This window comes from Akebia trifoliata, chromosome 5, assembly GCF_017979445.1.
Source record: "Akebia trifoliata isolate Shusen 1 chromosome 5, ASM1797944v1, whole genome shotgun sequence".
NCBI classification, from domain to species: domain Eukaryota; kingdom Viridiplantae; phylum Streptophyta; class Magnoliopsida; order Ranunculales; family Lardizabalaceae; genus Akebia; species Akebia trifoliata.
The window spans coordinates 5,316,534-5,337,160 of NC_141379.1; the positions used below are offsets into that span (position 1 = coordinate 5,316,534).

At 35.1% G+C, this 20,627-nt stretch overlaps 2 protein-coding genes across 3 annotated transcripts; both read left to right on the top strand.

Moving 5' to 3' along the window:
- Nucleotides 1-8,477: 8,477 nt before the first annotated feature.
- LOC147401200 (coenzyme Q biosynthesis Coq4 family protein / ubiquinone biosynthesis Coq4 family protein) lies at nucleotides 8,478-17,572 on the top strand. 2 transcript variants are annotated; one of them, XM_086442383.1, is made up of 3 exons: nucleotides 8,478-8,654; nucleotides 12,129-12,312; nucleotides 16,768-17,572. In XM_086442383.1, exons 2-3 carry the CDS (start codon nucleotides 12,130-12,132, stop codon nucleotides 17,272-17,274), a joined length of 690 nt encoding a protein of 229 aa, XP_086298509.1. In that variant the 5' UTR covers nucleotides 8,478-8,654; nucleotide 12,129; the 3' UTR covers nucleotides 17,275-17,572. The 2 variants fall into 2 exon arrangements, with proteins under 2 accessions (XP_086298509.1, XP_086298508.1); XM_086442382.1 differs by having other exon boundaries at nucleotides 8,480-8,654; nucleotides 12,120-12,312.
- A 598-nt stretch (nucleotides 17,573-18,170) lies between these two features.
- Nucleotides 18,171-20,219, top strand: LOC147401201 (Tetratricopeptide repeat (TPR)-like superfamily protein). Its single transcript, XM_086442384.1, has one exon. The coding sequence runs from the start codon at nucleotides 18,300-18,302 to the stop codon at nucleotides 20,142-20,144; it is 1,845 nt and encodes a 614-aa protein (XP_086298510.1). The 5' UTR covers nucleotides 18,171-18,299; the 3' UTR covers nucleotides 20,145-20,219.
- Nucleotides 20,220-20,627: the final 408 nt, after the last annotated feature.

The window sequence follows — 20,627 nt, forward strand, 5'->3', positions numbered from 1 at the left end:
TCTTTATCCCAAACCTTCGATTACTTTATTAAAAAAATTACTAATTTGATTGTTCAAATGTGATCTTAATGATCAAAGGTGAAGAATACAAAATCAACAATTACCAGAAGAAGAGAAGGTATGGAACAAATGAAATAGATTTGTACGCACAAAATCTTTTACGATTCATTGAAAAAGTGACTTTGGATTATATTGGACAATTAATTTGAGTGCCCCGTGAGGAGATACTAACTAAATCCGTGACATCCAAGTTAAGCGATTATGCTTTAAGAGCACCGACCACTGCCAATGTCACACTCAAGCCACATATGCACACGTGCGGTATACCGATCAGGCTAATTTTTGATTACTTTAAACATGTAACTATGAGTACGACACACATTAGCATGAAATTGAGGAAAATTGGATCGATTTATCATAATCATTCGATTTATGAAGTTCAATGTTGTTATAATTCCATCTTTTAATCTAAAAATGTTATCAAATTGAGCTTAATTAGGAGTGATTGATTAAAACATGCATCCTGATTCCTCTGCATATGCATTGTACTATGTTTATGGGACCTTTTGGTCATGCCACGGCTCTTAACGTTGCATACTTCCAAGGCAATTGGAGGGTTGTGGTCCCTTTATGAGTTCCTTGCACCCTGTACTAGTGGTCCATCTATATTGATCTAGCCAATTGACTTGACATTGTCCTTGGAGTAACCTTATCCCTGAATTGGACAAATATGTTCAACTGTTTCGGGCATGTTTGGCAATCAATTTCTCAATCTACCCTATTGTAGCTACTTTTCTTTATAGAGCTGTTATTGGCACCCCTACTTTTATTTATTACATCCTAATAAAAAATAAAGAAGATCAATGAGTGATTTTTTTTATCGATAAGATGGGGTTAAAGGTGTTATCTACTGAGTATTAATTTTTTATGGACAGAGAGAGAAGAAATTTGAACAAATCTTGATTTTCAGATTAAATGTAATAGAAAATTATTTTTTTTAAAAATGATTGAGACGTGCACAAAGCACTGTCTTAAAACGAAATTCGCCCCTGCTATAGTACCACAGTCTGTAGCCGTTTGTTCTGCAGGATACAACAATCCAAGTATTTAAAATGATACTCTAAATTGGAATGTAACTTCAAACTCGATAATTTTGTGTGCTCTCACAATGAAGAATAAAGATGTACTGGTAGTCGAAAATAAAATAACATAGAAAATAAAGTGTGTTACATCGATTAAATCTTGTAAATAAATAAAGCATAAATCATAAAACAAATATGGGATTGTATTACTCTATGGTTAAAAGATTGTTTTACCAAATGGTTAAAACCTATTGAATATTTAAGGGTTTTCAAAATTCAACCCTATAAATTCTAACAAAAGGGATCCACCCTTTTTATTATATTACCTCTGCGAATAATTACAAGTTACATCATCAAAAAAAATTCTCGAAAGCTCTTGAGAAATAGAATCAACCTATTTTATTATAAAAAGTGAATGGTTGAGGCTACGTACAAGTTGGAGTGCCACTAGAATTTCTCTCTCGACTTTGTTTTTGCTAGATTTTCTATTTTTTGGGTTTAGTATTTTTATATGAGCCTTATCATAATTGTAAACAACTATTGAAATTATTTGAAGGAGTGCTACAATGTTTTGCAATGTTGAGCTTATAATTTGAGCCAAACCTTTGTAATGTTTTGAAGAGCGTGTTTTAATTTTGAATTGGAGTGTGATAGATAATTTAAGAAACACTAATGATTTTCTAACTTAAAAATTTTTACTCGGTCTGTACATGGCTGACGTGGCAAGAACACAAAATTGTTGATCTTTTTTCGTTGTTTATCCCAAAGAAAAAAATCTATGGTTCTATGCCCTTATCAATGTACAAACCAAGTGGCAATTTTCAAGTCAGGAAATCACAACTCGTTAAGAATTGGAGTGCAATAAGTAAAAAATTAGGGTGCCAATAGCAACTCTCTTTCTTTAAAATACCACTTTGGTACAAGTAGAGAGACATGATAGGTTGAGTTGTATCTCATCTGAGTTGATTCAATTCAACCAGGGGGAGTCAATGGGTACCCATTTTACCGAAACCGAATCGGAATCAGAATAAATAACCTCCATTTTGATTCCCTTTTTATTGGAATCAATTAGAATCGGATCTAAAATGAAACCGAACCAATAAAATCGAAGCTGTTAGGTTCTATCCAATGGGCACACACGGGTACCCAGAATTGATTTATTTTTCATTTCTTTCCACGTTATAGATGATTTAAGGTATTTTTTTTTATTTCAAAATAAATACATGTTATATAAAATTCTTCAACTTTTCATATAAATTATTGATTGAAGCTTAAAATGAGTTACTCTTGTAAAAATTTATCACTTTTAATTAAGATTAATTTTCTTTTTTAAAAGATCATTAATTTGTATCTTTGGTATAATAAATTATAACTAAGTTAATAATTTTATTGATGATATGTTAATTTTTTGAAAAGATTTTTTATTTTTAATGATTTGAAATATTTTTTTTCTCATTAGATTCTTGAGAATTAGAATCGATGTTGATGGGTACAGTGATTTTTGGTTATTCCGATTCTATTTATTTTGGACCCGGATCTAGAACCGACCCATTGACACCCGTACACATCATAAAACCAACTGACGAAAAGCATAAATGCTTACCAACCCACCTATGTATAAGATAGGTTATAATATATTTAAATAATGTGGCTAATGAATATATAAATATAAAAGTTGATCGAAGTCAAAAAAAAAATTAAAAAAAAAGTTTAGGTACTTTGAATCATGTTAGGTTTAGAAAAAATGTTTTATAGGATATACAACATTAGTGGAATGCACCTCAGTGAAAAATACAAATATGAATCACATGTCAACTACAAAAATATAAGATTAGTCGTGTGAATGAAAATGACAGTGATCAAACTATTTTTTAAATATATACATGGGAAATGTTCGGCACCCTACTATTTCCCCTATGTGTTAGAAGTTTTGGAATGGACTGATTTTTGGTGAGGATGATCTCCTCACCAAGCGGCACCCTACTATTTGCTCTACATGTTTTATCTTACATGGGTTAGAAGTTTTATAATGAGCTGATTTTTCGTATAGAGACTATTCTCACAAAAAACCAGCTCATTCCAAAATTTCTAGTCCCATATTTATAAGTTGAAGAATTGTGGATTGTCCGTTTTTTGTAAATCAGTTTTGATGGGATTAGAAATTTTAGAATGAATTGATTTTTTTTATAGGATGATTTCTATGATAAGAAGATCATCCTCACAAAAAAATCAGCCTATTCTAAAACTTCTAATCCATATAGGACAAAACAATTAAGGCAAATAGTAGAATGCCGAACATATAAAAGCTAACGGTTGACAATCTTAAGATGACAACATTGACTGACAAAATTTGTCTTATATGATTTAAAATTTTTGGGGCTGATTTTTTGTGAGGATGATATTTACGGCGAGGAGATCATCCTCGCCAAAAATAAACTTAATCTGAAACTTCTAAGTCCATCAAAAATAGTTTACAAAATTTCGAAAAAAAATCAATGGTTTACAATTCTGAAATAATTTTGATGGGGTTAGAAGTTCCATATTGGACTGATTTTTGGTGAGGAAATGATCTCCTTATCATAGAGATCATCCTCACAAAAAATCAACTCAATTCAAAATTATTAACCCACATATTACAAAATGTTGTCGTGTTATACTTCTATGTCCATGCATCACAAACTAACTAGTCAAAATGGACTTACATCTTGTTACGATAGAATGCTCTTACGTAGAAGTATACTGTAACAACATTTTGTAATTTAAATAGAGAAGAAAAATGCTGAAGTGACTTTAAAATTGACATCAAGTCACACTTTGGTGGTGTTAATGTGTACATAGAACCATAGCTGATTTTCATTGAGATACGAATGAAAAGCATTTATGGTTATGTGTGCACCTCCATGTCAGCAAAGTGTGAATCGATGTCAATTTTAGAGTCACTTCCACACAACTCAAAAGAAAAATAATCAATGTGGATTTTGGTAAACAATGCACTTCTCGCGTAAGTAAGGAACTTGTTGAGTGCATATAATCAAACAGAGGAAATGCGAATCAAAATGCAACAGAACATGAGAACCTTACGAATCTTACATTTTGTTTGGCACCCACAATAATTAATCTTGTCTTGTCTAATATATGTGGTTGGTGGGGTATAGAATGTTCCCAAGGGATTTGGATGAGTTATGGTTTTCTAAGAGGCCAGTTGCCTTGCCCCTATTTAACAAATCATCTATTGAACACACAGTTTTATTTGAGTATTTCAAATAAAGAGCCTATTCGAATACAAGTAAAAAAGTAAGGTGACATTTGGATACAATTTCTCAAGTACTTCTGATCCTGTGGAGAGTTAGAAGTTCTCTTAAGTGCGTTTGGTAAAAAAAGTTCCAAGTGCTTTTGCCTCTGTGCAGGAGCTAAAAGCTCTCTAGCAAAAAAGTAACAAAAAGGTGTTCCTAAGATTGCTCTTGCAGGGAGCGACTGAAAGCGCCTCGATCCGCGGGGTGCGCGGATCCGCTTTTGACCCTTGAGGTTTGGGAGTCGCCACCTAGTTGTTAAGGTCTAGGAACCAAACTGACTCTAAAAAAGGCAAACTAATCTACGAAAGAGAAAAAAAAGTCCGAGGATCACGTTACGAGGTTGGAAGGTGTTAGGCACCAACCTCGCTCGGCCAAAGCCGGTCTCTACTAACTTCCTAAATAAATCACATTGCTAAAAACCTAGATAAAAATAAAAATAAAAATTTTTATACTTTTCCGATAGCAAGGATTTTGTTCCCTCAGATCTGACAAAAATAGCTCCTTGTACCGTACTCCCTTGCTCCGTTCTGTCTCCGGATTTGATTTCGAATCTCCGAGACAAGGTATCTCCTTATTTTTGGATCTGAACTCTTCAAGTTTGTTGCGGATTTTGAGATGTTTTTGGAAGGCTTTTAGGCGTTTCTTATGCTAAAATCGAAAGAGGGATGTTAGGTAAGGAGTTGGGGCTCCAAAACTAGGGTTTATGGGAGGCTATGGGACTTTTAGACCTACTTCTCTTAAGGTTTATCATTTTATACGAAAATAGGGTGTGAGCACCTCTATTTATAGATGTTTTTAGGGATTGATTTGGATAGAGTTAGTGTTTAATTAGAGTTTTTTTAATTAGAATTGTGTTTTAGTTAGACTTGTTTTAGGTAGAATTGTGTTTTAATTAGAATTGTTTTAGGTAGAATTGTTTTTAAGTTAGAACTCTATTAGATTGAGTTATTATTTAATTAGAACTCTATTATGACTTTTGGTCTTATTTGATTGACTTTTAATGTTTTGACTTTAGTCTTAATTAATTGACTTTTAATATCTTGACTTCAGTCTTGCTTAATTGACTTTAATTTTGACTTTAGTCTCACTTGATTGACTTTAATACCTTGACCTTAGTCTTGCTTGATTGACTTTAAATTTTGGGAGAACCCCCCTCTAAAATATCTTTAATTCTTTGGACCCCCAAATGGAGGGGTCCTTAAAGAAATATCTGACGAACCCTCAACAATTTTACTTGAAAATCCGATTGATCGATTTCTTCGGTTCAAAATTTTAAATTAATTTCATTAATGTTTCACTTCAATTATTTAATGTTTTATTTATTAATTTTGAATTTTTTAATTATGAAAATTGTGAAATTACCGTTTTGCCCCTCGGAGAGGACTTTTCACGTTTTAAGTCGGTTTTTTATGTTCTAGGATGTTTTAGAATCGATTTTTCGTAAAGAATTCAATGGAAATATTGGTTTGTGTCATTTATGAAATTTTTTGTGTGAAATGGTTATGAACTTTATGAGGGGCATTTTCGTAATTTTGTCAAATTCTGTTAAAATTGGTGAAATGATTTATTTGGTTTCGATTTGTTGTTTTATGTGTTTGAGAGAGTTTTCTTAAGCGTAACGTAGGCACTAGGGTTGTTTTGAGGTTAGGGGTATTTTGGTAATTTGGCCAATTTTTAGTGATTTTTATCGTGAAGCTTCTTTTTGGTCTGCAAGATGATGATTTCTATGTTTCTGGGGTCGTATTTTCCTAGCGTAGCGTGGTTTCTAAGGTTTTGTCAATTCAAGATACCTCATCCGGATTTCTGAAACATATCGGGTAACAAAATAAAGCAATGGAATACACATCCATCATTGGGAATCATTGCGATCGGGTTGACGAGTTGATTAATCAGGCTGATGCAAAAATGGGTGTCTACAACGACATTTACAACAACCAAAAAAAAAAAAAAAAGGCTCTTAATGACATTTGTGCCCCTCATATATTTATGAAATTCAATACATACCCCTTCTTTAATTACACAAACTCATCATCTTCTCCATTAATCCCTCTCTTCTCTGATTTCCATTTCTAGATGTTGTGACTTCAGTTGTCGTGTTCTCCTTCTCCATCATTAGAAATGTTATTTTTGTTTTGAATTTGTTTTAAAAATGATGACGAATAGGTCCTTCCATGAAATGTGTTTCCCAACACATGATCTCTATCGATCGCACAAATTAAAGATGTGTTCCATGGCAATCAATTTCTTTCAAAATTTCCCTTTGAACTTCCAACTAATTTTGTTTAGACATATCAGATTTGAATTAATTTGTTCAAATTTAGAAATAATAACTAATTTGATCGTCTTTGATGTTACTCTATTCCATGGCAATCAATTCATTTGAAACAAGTAATTGTTTTAAAAATTTATGATTATTGCATCCATCACAATTAATTTATTTAATAATTTCATATGTGCAAAACGCATATGCTATTTTTGTCTCTTTTATCTTCCAAACTTGAAAGGTTGGATTTTGTTCTAGTCCAAACTTGTAGCTAAAAATCTCTTACAATGAAATTAGAACACTTAAGTCTGTTTTTTTTAGTATTATACGTAATTTTAGGTGTTTCAGTTAAGCTTGGTTGGAAATGCGCTTCTAAAGAAAAATCTTTTCATTATTTATGAAATTCTCTATTATCAAAAATGAAAAAATAAATAAAATAGTAACATGTTCAATATAAGGGTATTATAATCTTTTTGTCAAAAGTCAAAATAATTTCCAAATGTAATTCCAACATAGAAGTACTTCTTAGAGTTTTGTTCACAAACTTGTATCTTGTTTCAAAGTACTTCCCTAATTCCTTCATATAGTACTTCAACTCCAACTCTTTGGTAGAGTACTTTTGACTCTAGTATCCATACGAGTCCTAACTTTTTTGACTTTTATAAGGAAAAAAAAAATAAAGGATTTTGTCGCTAAAAAGTTCATTAAACATGCCTTGGAATCTGATTTTTGTATTGAAATTACCCTCAGAAAATATTTTTTTGACCCAAAATACCTCCATGTGTTTGTTCCCAATTTGTATTTAATGCACTTTAACATACGCCCTTCTCCTTTAGGACATAAGTTAACAAGACTCATAGATAAAAAAATATGTTTGGATTCAATTAAAAATTTACTATAAAAAAGAATAGTAATAATCGACAAGACAAAACATACGCGATTGATGTGGCAAGAGCATAGAATCGTAGATCTTTTTCTTCCGGATAAACAAAGAAAATATCAAAGGTTTTGTACCATTGTCATGTCAATCGCGTATGTTTTGCTATGTCAATTTATCATTAGTCTTTTTTAAAAGTAAAATTTTTAACTAATGATAAATCGACATGGTAAAACATTCGTTGTCCGTATATGGCTGACATGGCAAGGCACATAATCGTTTATCTTTTTCCTTGTGTATCCCAAAGAAAAAGATCTATGGTTCTATACCCTATTACCTTTGTCACGTTAATCGTATACAAATCACATATGTTTTGCTCCGTCGATTTATCACGATTATTTAACTTTTTTTAAAATAATAATTTTCTACTTTTGAAAGTGAAAAATTGAAAGAGGGATTTACCGGAAAGATCTTTCTGTTGCAATTTTATTGCAAATCTCTTTTGCTTTATCAAGTTTGTTAATTGAACGAACTTACTTTATCAATCATGCTACAGTGACTAACTTAGTAAGATTTCAAATCTTACTTAAAGCCCACATAGATTAAAAACTCAGTAATTCAACAACACAGTCTTCTAGTTTTCATGGAAAAAAAATGGAAACCCCTTTTGAGCTTGATCTAAGTGCTGAAAATGGATGGATATAGAACTTTCAGATTTAAAACTAAAATTAAAATGTGAAAATTAATTAATTAATTATTTTTTTTAAAGTTGTTAAAATTTTGTTCACAATTTTGGTGCGGTTAGAATCCACTCCAAGGTATGTTAGGAAACAAATTAACAGTATAAATTTAAATTTTATGACGTGGATCCGTATTCCAGGGTCTGGTCGGTAAAATGTGGTTTGGTGGGTAATAAACTTCATTAAGTAAGGTTTACTTAGAATTGTCAGAATTCCAAAAGAGTTTTTGCAATAAAAATGCGACACTTGGTCTGCCGGGAAAATCTCTTAAATTAAAAAGCTCTCGATCGATCTCTTCTGTGGCCCTTGCGCTCTCGCTCCGCTCATGGTTCTTCATCGTTCTTCTCAGTCGATCTAGGAGAGAATCCTAACTCTAGAGAATCTCTTCCATATCATACGGTAAGCTCTCTCTAATGTATCTTTTGGATTCTTTGATGGAACCTCGAATCCATCTTGGTTTGAAAGAAATTTAGATTGGTTGAACTCAAATTCACAGGTTTTGATTGGTTCTTCAATCCATTAAGGAATTTTATTTGGTATTTTATCAAATTCTGATTTGGGCTGTTGAAGGTTGGGATTCGAATTTGAAAAGGTTTAATGTTTAGTTTTTTCATTTGTGGAAAACTTTGAAGTTATATGCAGGTTAGATGTTTGAGAAATTGCCTAGTTGAAGTTGAAATTTGAAAGGGTGCTAGTTATGGGAAACTTTGAAGGATTTATGTATGTTAGATCATGTTTGAGAAATTGCCAACTTGAAGTCAAAATTTGAAAGGGTGTTAGTTAATTGTGGGAAACTTTGAATATTTCCAAAGTTGCTGGGTTCTAATCCCTTGTAGATTTTCAATACTTGAAGGAAGAAAACTCTTTTTTGAGACTTGTGTGGGTTTTTTTTTTCTTCTCGATTTTTTGCAAAAAATAGAGGTGACAAGGATACACATTTGAGGAATTTGGTTTTTTTTTCTTCCGTGGATTTGTGGTCTTGATCAATTGCCAAAAAACATTAATGTTGCTGATGATCTAACAATGGAAACCTACAAATACCCATATAGAAATTTCAAGTTTGGCATAAATTGGTTCTATTTATTATGATCAATAAGTGGTAGATTCTTTTAGTTATGTCTTTTGGATTGGTTAGGGTGTTTTGAATTTGGATATTGGCTTTAAAGTTTTGTTGAATTTTTGTGTGCTACATCTGAGTGCAATTTTTTTTAAAAGTAGTTTAAGTATTCTAATTTTATGTTTTTATCTTGGATTTGATAGTTATGGTGGATCAAGAGATATAATTCAAAGTCAAATAGGGTTCAATGAGGGTTTTCAAGTTTGGGTTTTAGATTTTGTGAGAGCACTGTTTTAGATTTTATATTTGGTTGTGGGCTTTGGTTAAACCACTTTTGTGTTTTAGATAATTAGAATATCATAGATTGGTTAGATAGTTAGAGACCTAAGATATAGCATAAGTTCTAGTATATTTTTGGTTGAATTTTTGTTGTGAGTAATGAGTTTCAATTGATGATTGATTGGCTTAATTGAAAGAATATGAAAATAATTCTAAGTTTTGGATTTCAGTGCCCTTTAAACCTCTTCAATTATATTGTTATTTCAGGGTCAGCTCATAAATTTTGGATTAGGATGTGAAATAGTAAGGATTGGTTGTATTTCCTTTGGTTCATAGTGATTTTATTGCACCAATTTTAGTGAAGCATCCTTGTTGATTTCTATTAAGGAATTTGTGGATTGTAAACTCTATTAAGGAATTGGTTGTATTTCACCCTTTGGTTCATAGCAATTTTATTGCACCAATTTTAGTGAAGCATCCTTATTGATTTCTATTAAGGAATTTGTGGATTGTAAACTCTGTTGGAACCTAAATTAGTCAAAGTTTGATGGTTTGAACATCTTATCTAAAAAAAAAAAGTTAATCCTTTTTACATGGAGAAGGATAAAGGGATCTAAACACAGGTGTAATCAATTTAAGACAAGTGAACTAATTATTTTGTAAATATGGAGAAGTTGGAACTCATTCTCGCAAATGATATGTTTGATATCTATGCAAGAGATGACATAGTTGTTCCTAATGAAGTGGATTAGACGTCTACAAATGTAGATGTGAGCCAGAGATGATGACGAGAAATGGGGGTCATGAGAAATGAGATATGTAGGAGAATTACCATTCATTATTGCTTACCTATGTAATTTTTTATATTTTGATAGACCTTTAAGGAATTAAAATTTAAAAACTTTTTTTTATGCTCATGTTCCTATTTTAATTCATTGTCCGACATATTGTTTTTTTAGGTTGTGGTGGTTGTTATAATGTTGGAGTGGTAGATGAGGAGGTTGTGATGTTTTTCATCAACATTGATATTGATTAATAGTGAGAGCTTTAATTTTCCCACCAACTATTGCTAACGCCACCCGATATGTGGGTAATTCTTTGATGGTTTACAGATGAATTGGGGTGGCATTCGCAAAAGGTTGTGTGGCAAAATAATCTCTCTTAATAATTTATATGTATTACTTTTTGACTTTTTAACAGTAAGTGCTTACCAAATATACTTTTTTTACTTTTTAAAAAGTATTTTTTTCAAAGTTATTTTCTTTACAGTTACTTTCTACTTTCTATCCAAACGGGCCCAAAGTAAGGCTAGCCTTACTTAGTAAGATTTGATTCAAATCTTACTAAGGGTTGTTGAGGTCACCTTTTGGCATAAAAAAATGATTTGATGCCACAGGGAAGTAGAGGACAAAATTCTATGAAAAAAATTCGTGATAAACTCGAAATTCACTCAACTGAGGTGGCATGTGCACAGAGCCATAGATATGTTTCCTTGGGATACATGAGGAAAAATATCAATGGTTTTGTGCAGTTGAGTGATTTTAGAGTGACCTTCTTCAAGTCAGTTCATCACGATTAAAAAAAAATGCTTAAAAGAAGGTTATTTGTCACCTTTAACATTTAATTTTAAATTTGCGAGTCCAGTGGGAATTAAGTAGTTGTCCATTTTAAAATTAAGAACCTTGGTTCACACAATATATATATACATACATGGGTAGCGTTTGGGGGACAACGTAAGAGAGAAAAAATTTGTCCTATGACTTGAAAGTTTCGGATTGGGCTGATTTTTTGTGAGGATGGTCTCCTAACAATAGAGACATCCTCACAAAAAATCAGCCTAAACCAAAGACTTTTAAGCTATATAGGACAATTTTTGTCTTCCAACATTGTCTACTTAATGTTGTCCCCTGAACAGGGCCTTATTTGTGAGGATGATCTCTATGGTGAGGAGATCATCCTCACAAAAAATCAGCCCAATCTGAAACTTTTAACCCCATCAAAAGTGTATTAGAATTTGTGGACCGTTGATTTTTTACCGTTAATTTGTAAGCCACTTTTGATGGGGTTAGAAGTTTCAAATTGGGCTGATTTTTTGTGAGGATGATCTCTTTGCTTCTACAAAATTCTCATCCTCAAAGCTAGGGTTTGATCGACAAGAGAAGGTAAGAAAACCAAAAGACGCATTGGAGCCATAATATTTTTGGTTATTCTTATAACATCAATATCTTTATTTTTTTTTTCTGTCAATTTTCTTTTCTTGTCTTATATGATTATTTTTGTGAATTTTACTATAATTTATCGAACTAAAATGTGAGATTTGTTTTTGCATTTGCGAACAAACCTAACAACTCACATTCATTTATTTATGATACAGTGGCAAAATTTCATAATATTCATGAACTAAAATTTGATAAAACATTTTTTTTGACACAACAAGGTGTTTGATAAAATTCCTAAACCAGAGTGTTTGATTTGTATGGTCTCTCTAAAGAATTTCTTTCTGTCTATTAAATTTGGATCGTAAAAAGGTGTGGCAGAATGCTAGAAGGTGGGCATGTTCGGCTTAAAGGGTGGCAGCAGGCAGCGGTTGCACTTGGTTCGGCATTTGGTGCATTGCTGGACCCAAGAAGGGCAGATTTAATAGCAGCTTTGGGGGAGACAACTGGAAAACCGGCTTTCGAGAGAGTTCTCGAAAGGATGAAAAAGAGCCCAGAAGGCAGAGTAAGTTTTTAAAATCAACCCTCGGTTATCATTTTTCATGAAATTGATTAGGAGGCGAGTAACATACCAAAATATTACCAATTGGAAAAAAATAAAATAAAAAACCAAAATATTGCAACTGATCATTTGCAACAAAGTGAAGCTTCACAAAGTGTTTTTGAGACTACTCATTGATTTGCTCATATGTGTTTTCATTCCAACTCTTTTGGCTATCTGGGGCACGTTGTGATTTTAAAGAATCCTCTAAGTTGATTGTTGATGTCTTCATGTGGACTATTTGGACCATTGGAATCTGTTATTCCTTCAAAGTAGAATTATTTTGCTTCTTCAAGAACGGAGCTTTCTCCTAGTGGGCGTCACAGTATCAATCTTTCCCATAACTGACAACTCTGCCTTTTGTGGTGGGAAGAACCTTTCAAAGGCTATTGGAAATATCTTTACTTGGGTTGCTATTGGTTTTTCAAGTGAAGTTAGCATCCTTTCTCTACTAGCAATGGATTTTTTCATAGCTTAGTTTTTTGTTTGGTAGATTTTAGGAATATTAGATGGTGGTCAGGAAACATTCTATTAGACGCTAGCATGTTGTAATATATAAATTAAAGGGCTTTGCAAAGGAATGCTTTAGATTTACCATAACATGAAAAGGAAATGTCAAAGTGTGAGGCCAGTCCTATTGGATATTTATAGAAATGCCATTATTGATATTCAGGGATTATCTCCTCATTACCAAATCAAAACTAGTCCCAAAGTGAATTAACAAAGTCACATGCCAACGAGAAGTCTTGGGAGAAAAGAAGAATCTCCAATTCCAATTTTTTATAAAACTTAGATAAAGCATATGACACCCCAAATATTTAGGATAAGTCATATAAAGCAACGACAATGTACCTAGAGAATTAATTTGGTGGGTAGTGGGTACTAGGGATAAAAGGAGGCCTAAGCGGATGTATGGAGACACTTGTGAATAGAATGAGAACAATTGGTGAGAAGACAAATGATTTCCTATTTAAAATTGATTTGTGTCACTAATACTGGAAAAATATGAGATACTATTGTTGTTGTTACACTAAAAGCAGCATGAAAGGTGCTAGCGTCAAGATTATATCAAAGGTGCTAGCGTCAAGATTGAAAAAAGTTCTTCCTAGTCTGATTAGTGACGAGCAAGGGGCTTTCGTTAGGGGAAGACAAATTTTAGATGGAGTTTTGATGGCCAATGAATGTATTGATTCTAGGATTAAGAGTAAGAAAGTGGGGATGATTGGAAAAATTGACTTGCAAAAGGCTTACGATCACGTGAATTGGGATTTTTTGGAGTACATGATGGGGAGGATGGGTTTTGGAGAGAAGTGGATTGGTTGGATAATGAAATGTGTCACCACGGTATCGTACTCGATTCTTATCAATGGGAGTCCGACTGGTTTCTTTAGGGGTACGAGAGGTTTGAGACAAGGGGATCCCTTATCCCCGTTCTTGTTTCTCATTATAGCTGAAGCCTTGGGTAGATTGTTTAGAAGAGCAGTTGATCTAGGTAAGCTTTCGGGGTTTAGGGTTGAGAATGGACCTTTGATTTCTCATCTCCAATTTGCGGACGACACAATAGTTTTTTTGGATCACTCGAAAGATCAGGTGAGGGTGCTTCGGGTGTTGTTGTGCTGCTTTGAGGCCATGTCTGGTCTTCACATTAATTTGCAGAAGAGTAAATTGTTCGGGGTAGGAGAGGTTCATGATATCCATTTGATGGCCATAACGTTGGGTTGTGGGTATGATACATTGCCCACGTCTTATTTGGGACTACCGTTGGGAGCTCCTTATAATAGTATAAGAATCTGGGATGGAGTGATCGAGAGAATGGAGAAAAGGTTGAGCATTTGGAAGGCAAACTATTTGTCGAAAGGAGGGAAAATAACTTTGATCAAAAGCACTTTATCGAGTATCCCGGTTTACGTTCTCTCTTTATTCACGCTCCCGAGGTCTGTTGAAGGGAGAATGGAAAGGCTTATGAGGAACTTCTTGTGGAATGATATGAAAGGTAAGAAGAAGTACCATTTAGTCAGATGGAATATTATTTGCACACCCAAGAAGAACGGGGGGCTAGGCATAAGGGGTCTTAGAATAGCTAATAGAGCGCTTTTAGGAAAATGGCTGTGGAGATTTGGTGAGGAGAGGGGTAGTTTGTGGAGGAAGGTGATTATGGCCAAATACGGGGAGAGGAGGTTAGGATGGTACAGTGGTGAGTCTAAGGGTTCATTCGGGTGTAGTGTTTGGAAAGGGATTCTCAAGGTTAGCGAGGACTTTCAGAAAGGGATTAGGTTCAAAGCAGGAGGGGGAGATAGAATTAGATTTTGGGAGGACATTTGGTGTGGCACCTTGCCTCTGGCTTCTCAATATCCATCTTTGTACGCTTGTTCTATTAAGAAGAACCGCTCTATCCAGCAGTGTTTGATTGCCAACGTGTCCAGTCCTACTTGGGATTTGGGGTTCAGAAGGAACTTTAATGATTGGGAACTAACTGAAGTGACATCTTTCCTTGATCTCCTGCATACGGTTCACATCAACGATAGCGAGCATGATAAATGGGAGTGGATAAGGGCTAAGGACTTGAGATTTTCGGTCAGATCTTTCTATAAGTGGCTCATTTCTTGTGCAGAACGATCACTCTCGGTTTCCACCATTTGGTCAAGGTTAGTCCCCTCTAAAATATCTTTCTTTGTTTGGTTGGCCTCCCTTGGTAGGATTCTTACGTTGGATAATCTGATTGTGCGGGGATGGATCACCCCCAATTGTTGTCCCCTTTGCTTGAGAGACGGGGAATCTGTTGATCATATTTTAATCCACTGTTCTTTTGCGTATAATATTTGGTCAAATTTCCTTGGGCTTTTCCATGTATTTTGGGTTCCCCCTCGTGAGTTTTCCTCTTTGTTAGTAGAGTGGACCAGTAAAGCTTTTTACACCAAAAAACGGATCTTGTGGGATATGCTACCGACGGCTATTGCTTGGGGGGTCTGGAATGAGAGAAATAATAGAGTGTTCAATAATAAATCTAGTAGTTCTCATGCATGCTTCTTGGAAATATTGGGCTTTTTATACATGTGGTCGAAACAGAACATACAGTTCGCGGGGACGACTTTTGAGGATTTTGTTTTTAGATGGCACTCCTTTTGTGACTAATGTAATTGTAGTTTTTCTTGTTCATCTTTTGGAGGCTTTCTCGGCCTCCTTGTATTCTGTTTTCCCTCTTTATCAATATATTATACCTTTCAAAAAAAAAAAAAAAAGCAGCATGAAAATAAAAAACTTTTTTGAAGTATTTGGGTGCTATAGGCGATAACTCTAGTTAGAATTTAGTGTTAAAGAAAAACAAAGCTTTTAACGTCCAATATTGATTACTATGGTCGAGAAGAATGCTAATGAAGGGGTTGGAGGAAGTTTTACTTCTCTAGGCAATGAATAAAAACAAGAATGGTAGAGCAGCAGTGCAATAAGTTTAGGATTTATGGGTTTCTATTGAGAACAATCTAGCAACAGAAAAAAAAAATCCTAGTAGTAGGGTTCAATGAAGGGATTGAAAAGTTGTTTTACTTTTCACTACATCTTTTGCTAGGAATAGGACTCTATCATAAGAATCTGTATTTTGTTTTAGAGGGTCAATAACTCTAAAAAGACATAATTGGCAAAATTGGGAAATCAAAATCCTTTCACTTGACACTTTTCAAGGGTTATGGTTATGATCTCCTAGGTACTTTGCAAGGCTTCGACTGCATATCCTTCACCCTGCTCTTTTTCCTGCATCATCTCCTTGATGCCATGGCAACAAAACAGCATTAACTTGTTTCAAGCAGAAGTCAAGAGCTACCTTACTTCGAATCATCACACCAAGTAAGCAATACCTTATACACCTTCAACCCTAAGCACATTCATCTATTACAGCTTCCCATATGAATTCAAGGTTCAGGGGACAAATGACTAATAACTAAGTGGGAAATAAATCTGTAAAAGATCTGAAATTTAGGGCTCAAAAGTATTGTATAATAGGCTACATCAGACTATATAGGTCTGTTTTTGGGCTATAAAACAGCACATAATAATTATTCACTTGATCAGTTTTGGGATTATTATGGAGAATGAAATGCTTAAGCCAGATCATTAGGCATTAAACAAAATAAGTGTTTAAGCACATGCACATTCCAGGCAAGGATCATTAGGAAGCCAGACATATTTCTTAATTAATGAGTTTTTAATAGAAAAAGTTCCAACAAAATGTTTTACACTGTCTTGTTCTTATGCTATTAAATAATTCTGTAATTTTATTTTAGTAGATTATGTATTTCCTATTTCATTGGCAATATCAAGTCCCCACTTTTTTAAATTATTATCTTTTCCAATATTTTCTTGTTGGTAGCTGGCTTCTAGTCATGGTGTGGTAGTTTACATTACATTCAATTGTATATCGTTTAGGCTATACTCTTGGAACGTCCTCGTGTAATATCTGCAAATGTGGGACATGCATGGGACCTACCAGAAAACACGTTTGGTGCAGCATATGCAAGGTTCATGGGATCGAGAAACTTTTCCCCAGATGACCGCCCACCGGTACGGTTCATGGACACAGAAGAGCTGGCATATGTAACCATGCGGGCACGTGAGGTGCATGACTTCTGGCATACCCTCTTTGGCCTTCCTACCAACTTAATTGGCGAGTCGGCACTAAAGGTGATAGAGTTCGAGCAGATGCTCCTTCCCATGTGTCTGTTATCTGTTGTCGGAGGCACAGCGAGGTTCAATGAGAAGCAGAGAGCACTATTCTTCCAGCACTACTTTCCCTGGGCCACACGGGCTGGTATGCGGTGCACAGATCTCATGTGTGTATACTATGAGCGGCATTTTGAGGAGGATTTGGAGGATGTCCGAAAAAAATGGGGGATCATTCCTGCTCCTGCCCATCCCAAACCAAATGAAGTCTGACCTGAATCGATGTTGGTTGTGACCTCATCAGATTGTGGGTTTGATCCCATTTTCTTTTATGCTATAATTGGAAAAAGAAACGGCAATTGTTTTGAGCAATCCATCTCAGTTTCCAGCAGGACAGGTTCCTATATATTTCTTGTTTCTCTAGTTAATGATAATGAGCATTTAGTCTGTCTGTTGGAATTCAGATATTTAAATTTTTAGTTTGTAGAAGAGTTGCAAGACTCCATTTGTTTCAAGATTGTTGTTATTTCTTTGTAAATAAAGCAGAATTGTCAGTTACAGGCTTACAACATTTGGTTAGGTCTCTCTCAATTGTGCCCAAAATGCTTTCTTCTTCTTCATCATTGTTAACAACTGAGATAGACTCAATTATGGCGAAAAGATCACCATTTGCTTAATTATTCAAACCATAAGACTTGTTCTTTAGTTTTTAAATCTCTCTTTTGGAGTTAGAAGTATAAAGTTGAACATATCCCTTTCAGGGACCTTCCCTTAATTTTGCTGCTTGAGCTAGGAGCTTTTGTCTGAGAAAAAAAAGCAGGAGCTCGAGTCCAGGCCTTGTAAGTCTTATTCAAGTTAAATAGTTTTGAGTTGAGCTCTTCGGTCTGAAGCAAGACCCTTGAGTTGAGCTTAAAGGACCTCGTTGGGTTGGTTGCTTTAGCTCTTCAAGTTAAGAGGAAGAAAGCAAGCAATAGATCGCCTTTAAAAAATAATAAATAAAAAAAATTGTATTGAATGTAAATATGTTTTTTTTTTTTCTTTCAAAGATTGTCCAATAATTTAAAGCATTTATGATTGCAGAGGTTAAAGTCAAGGGCATTTAGGTCATTTTTTTTAAATCTCTCAAAGAAGACTGAGTTCAAGAGACCTATACCATCGATTTCAAAGCCCAGGGCAACTCAAATTTTCACCAAAGGCTAGAATGGTAATTTCATCATTATAATTTAAATTTTTAAACCACCAACGGAAACAATAAACTTGTTAAAGCGCGGGAGAAACCATCTTTCAAGCTAGAGATCATGAGCTCATTAAGATACATAGCAAAGCACTCAACAATTTCCCTAGTAGAATCATGCACCAGCCTTAGAGAGATCAACCAAATTCACACTCAACTTCTCATTAACGGTCATCTTAACGACTCTCTCCTCTTTGGCCAATTTGTTGCTTCTATAGCTCTCAAACACCCTCACAATCTCCATTATTCCAATCAACTCCTTGATCAATGTCATTATCCAACGGTCTTCACTTTGAACTCCATGATCAGAGCCCACTCCAAAAGCTCAACTCCCCACCGTAGCTTTCACTTCTATCACCGAATTCTTCGATCTAATAATCTCTCGCCGGATAACTACACCTTCACCTTTCTCGTTCGCACGTGTGCCCAGATCGCATCACGTGACACTGGTCCTGCCGTTCACACCACTGTTATCAAACACGGCTTTGAGTCTGACCCTCATGTTCAAAGCGGGTTGATTTACATGTATGCCGAATTGGGTTACTTGGATTGTTCCCGTCGGGTTTTTTCGGAAATATCCGAACCAGATTTGGTCTCACAGACAGCAATGGTGAGTGCTTGTGCAAGAACTGGTGAAGTTGATCTTGCGCGGAAATTGTTTGATGAAATGCCTTTTAGGGACCCAATAGCATGGAATGCGATGATTGCTGGGTATTCGCAATGTGGGCAATCAAAGGAAGCCTTGAATTTGTTCCATTTGATGCAAATGGATGGTGTGATGGTTAATGAAGCAACGATGGTTTCAGTTTTATTGGCTTGCTCGCACTTAGGAGCATTGGATCAAGGGAGATGGACCCATATTTATATAGAAAGAAACAAGCTCCGAATCACGGTGACACTAGGGACCGCTCTCATAGACATGTACGCTAAGTGTGGGAACATGGGTAGGGCCATGGAAGTCTTTTGGAAGATGAGAGAGAAGAATGTCTACACATGGAGTAGTGCAATGAGCGGGTTAACCATGAATGGTGCAGGAAAGGAGTGTCTTGAGCTTTTTTCCCTGATGAAACAAGAAGGGGTTCAACCTAATGAAGTCACATTTGTATCGGTACTACGGGGTTGTAGTGTGGTTGGACTAGTTGAGGAAGGCCGCGAGCATTTCGACTCGATGACCCAAGTTTATGGGCTTGAGCCTCAGCTTGAGCATTACGGGTGCATGGTCGACTTGTATGGACGAGCTGGCTGCCTAGACGATGCCATTAACTTCATCAACAACATGCCAATGAAACCTCATGTTGGTGCTTGGGGGGCATTGCTTAATGCTTGTAAAATCCATGGAGATATGAAGTTGGGTGAGATTGCATCGAGGAAGATAGTAGAACTAGAGGCCAAGAATGATGCCGCCTATGTTCTCTTATCGAACATATATGCAAATTCTAGGGATTGGGATGGGGTTAGTAATGTAAGGCAGTTAATGAAGGATAAAGGTGTGAGGAAGGTACCAGGGTGCAGTGTTATAGAGGTTGATGGTGAGGTTCATGAGTTCTTTGTGGGGGATAAAACACACCAAAGGTATGGTGAAATTGAGGTGATGTTGGGTGAGATTTCAAGGAGGTTGAGACTATCAGGGTATGTAGCTAACACTAACCCTGTGTTGTTTGATATAGAGGAAGAAGAGAAAGAGGATGCTTTGTGTAGGCATAGTGAGAAGGTGGCCATTGCTTTTGGGTTGATTAGTTTGGGTGAAGGTGTGCCCATCAGGATTGTGAAGAATCTTAGGGTATGTGGGGATTGTCATGATGTTACGAAGATCATATCTTGGGTTTTTAATAGGGAGATTATTGTGAGGGATAGGAACAGATTCCACCATTTTAAAGATGGGAAATGTTCTTGTAAGGATTATTGGTGATTTTTATAATTTAAGCTTCTTTATTCTTTCTTCCATAAAGAGTTCATAACAAACTTATGGGGGTTACTGTTTTTGTGCAAGTCAGCAAACACTAGACACATTCTCTTTTGTTTACCTGAAAATGTGGATTTTAAACTCTTAATTTGGACAAGAGGCTTGTTATGAATTATTAATATTTCCTGTTAACTCTACAATATAGCTTGGGCCGTGCCAAACATGAACCTGATGGGTTCAACCTGACCTTGGGTCAGGCTCAGGCACATAGCTAGGATTTGGGCCCAGGTTTGGGAAATTTTAATTTTTGACCGAACTAAATCAGGTTGGATTCGGGCATAAACACTGGGTTGCTCAATTTGCCCAAACCGAACTTAATATGGTTATAATTTGAAATAATTTTTAAATATCTTTGTTTATTTGTTATGCACAATTCACATTTCAAACTTTAGGTAATCATCTTCATCTTTTTCTTAACATTTACTTATA

Bases quoted from the DNA above. Each gene is read 5' to 3' on its own strand.
- LOC147401201 (XM_086442384.1), top strand. From the start codon at position 18,300: ATGAGCTCATTAAGATACATAGCAAAGCACTCAACAATTTCCCTAGTA.
- LOC147401200 (XM_086442383.1), top strand. From the start codon at position 12,130: ATGCTAGAAGGTGGGCATGTTCGGCTTAAAGGGTGGCAGCAGGCAGCG. The intron at 12,313-16,767 runs GTAAGTTTTTAA...TATATCGTTTAG, and splicing joins AAAAGAGCCCAGAAGGCAGA to GCTATACTCTTGGAACGTCC.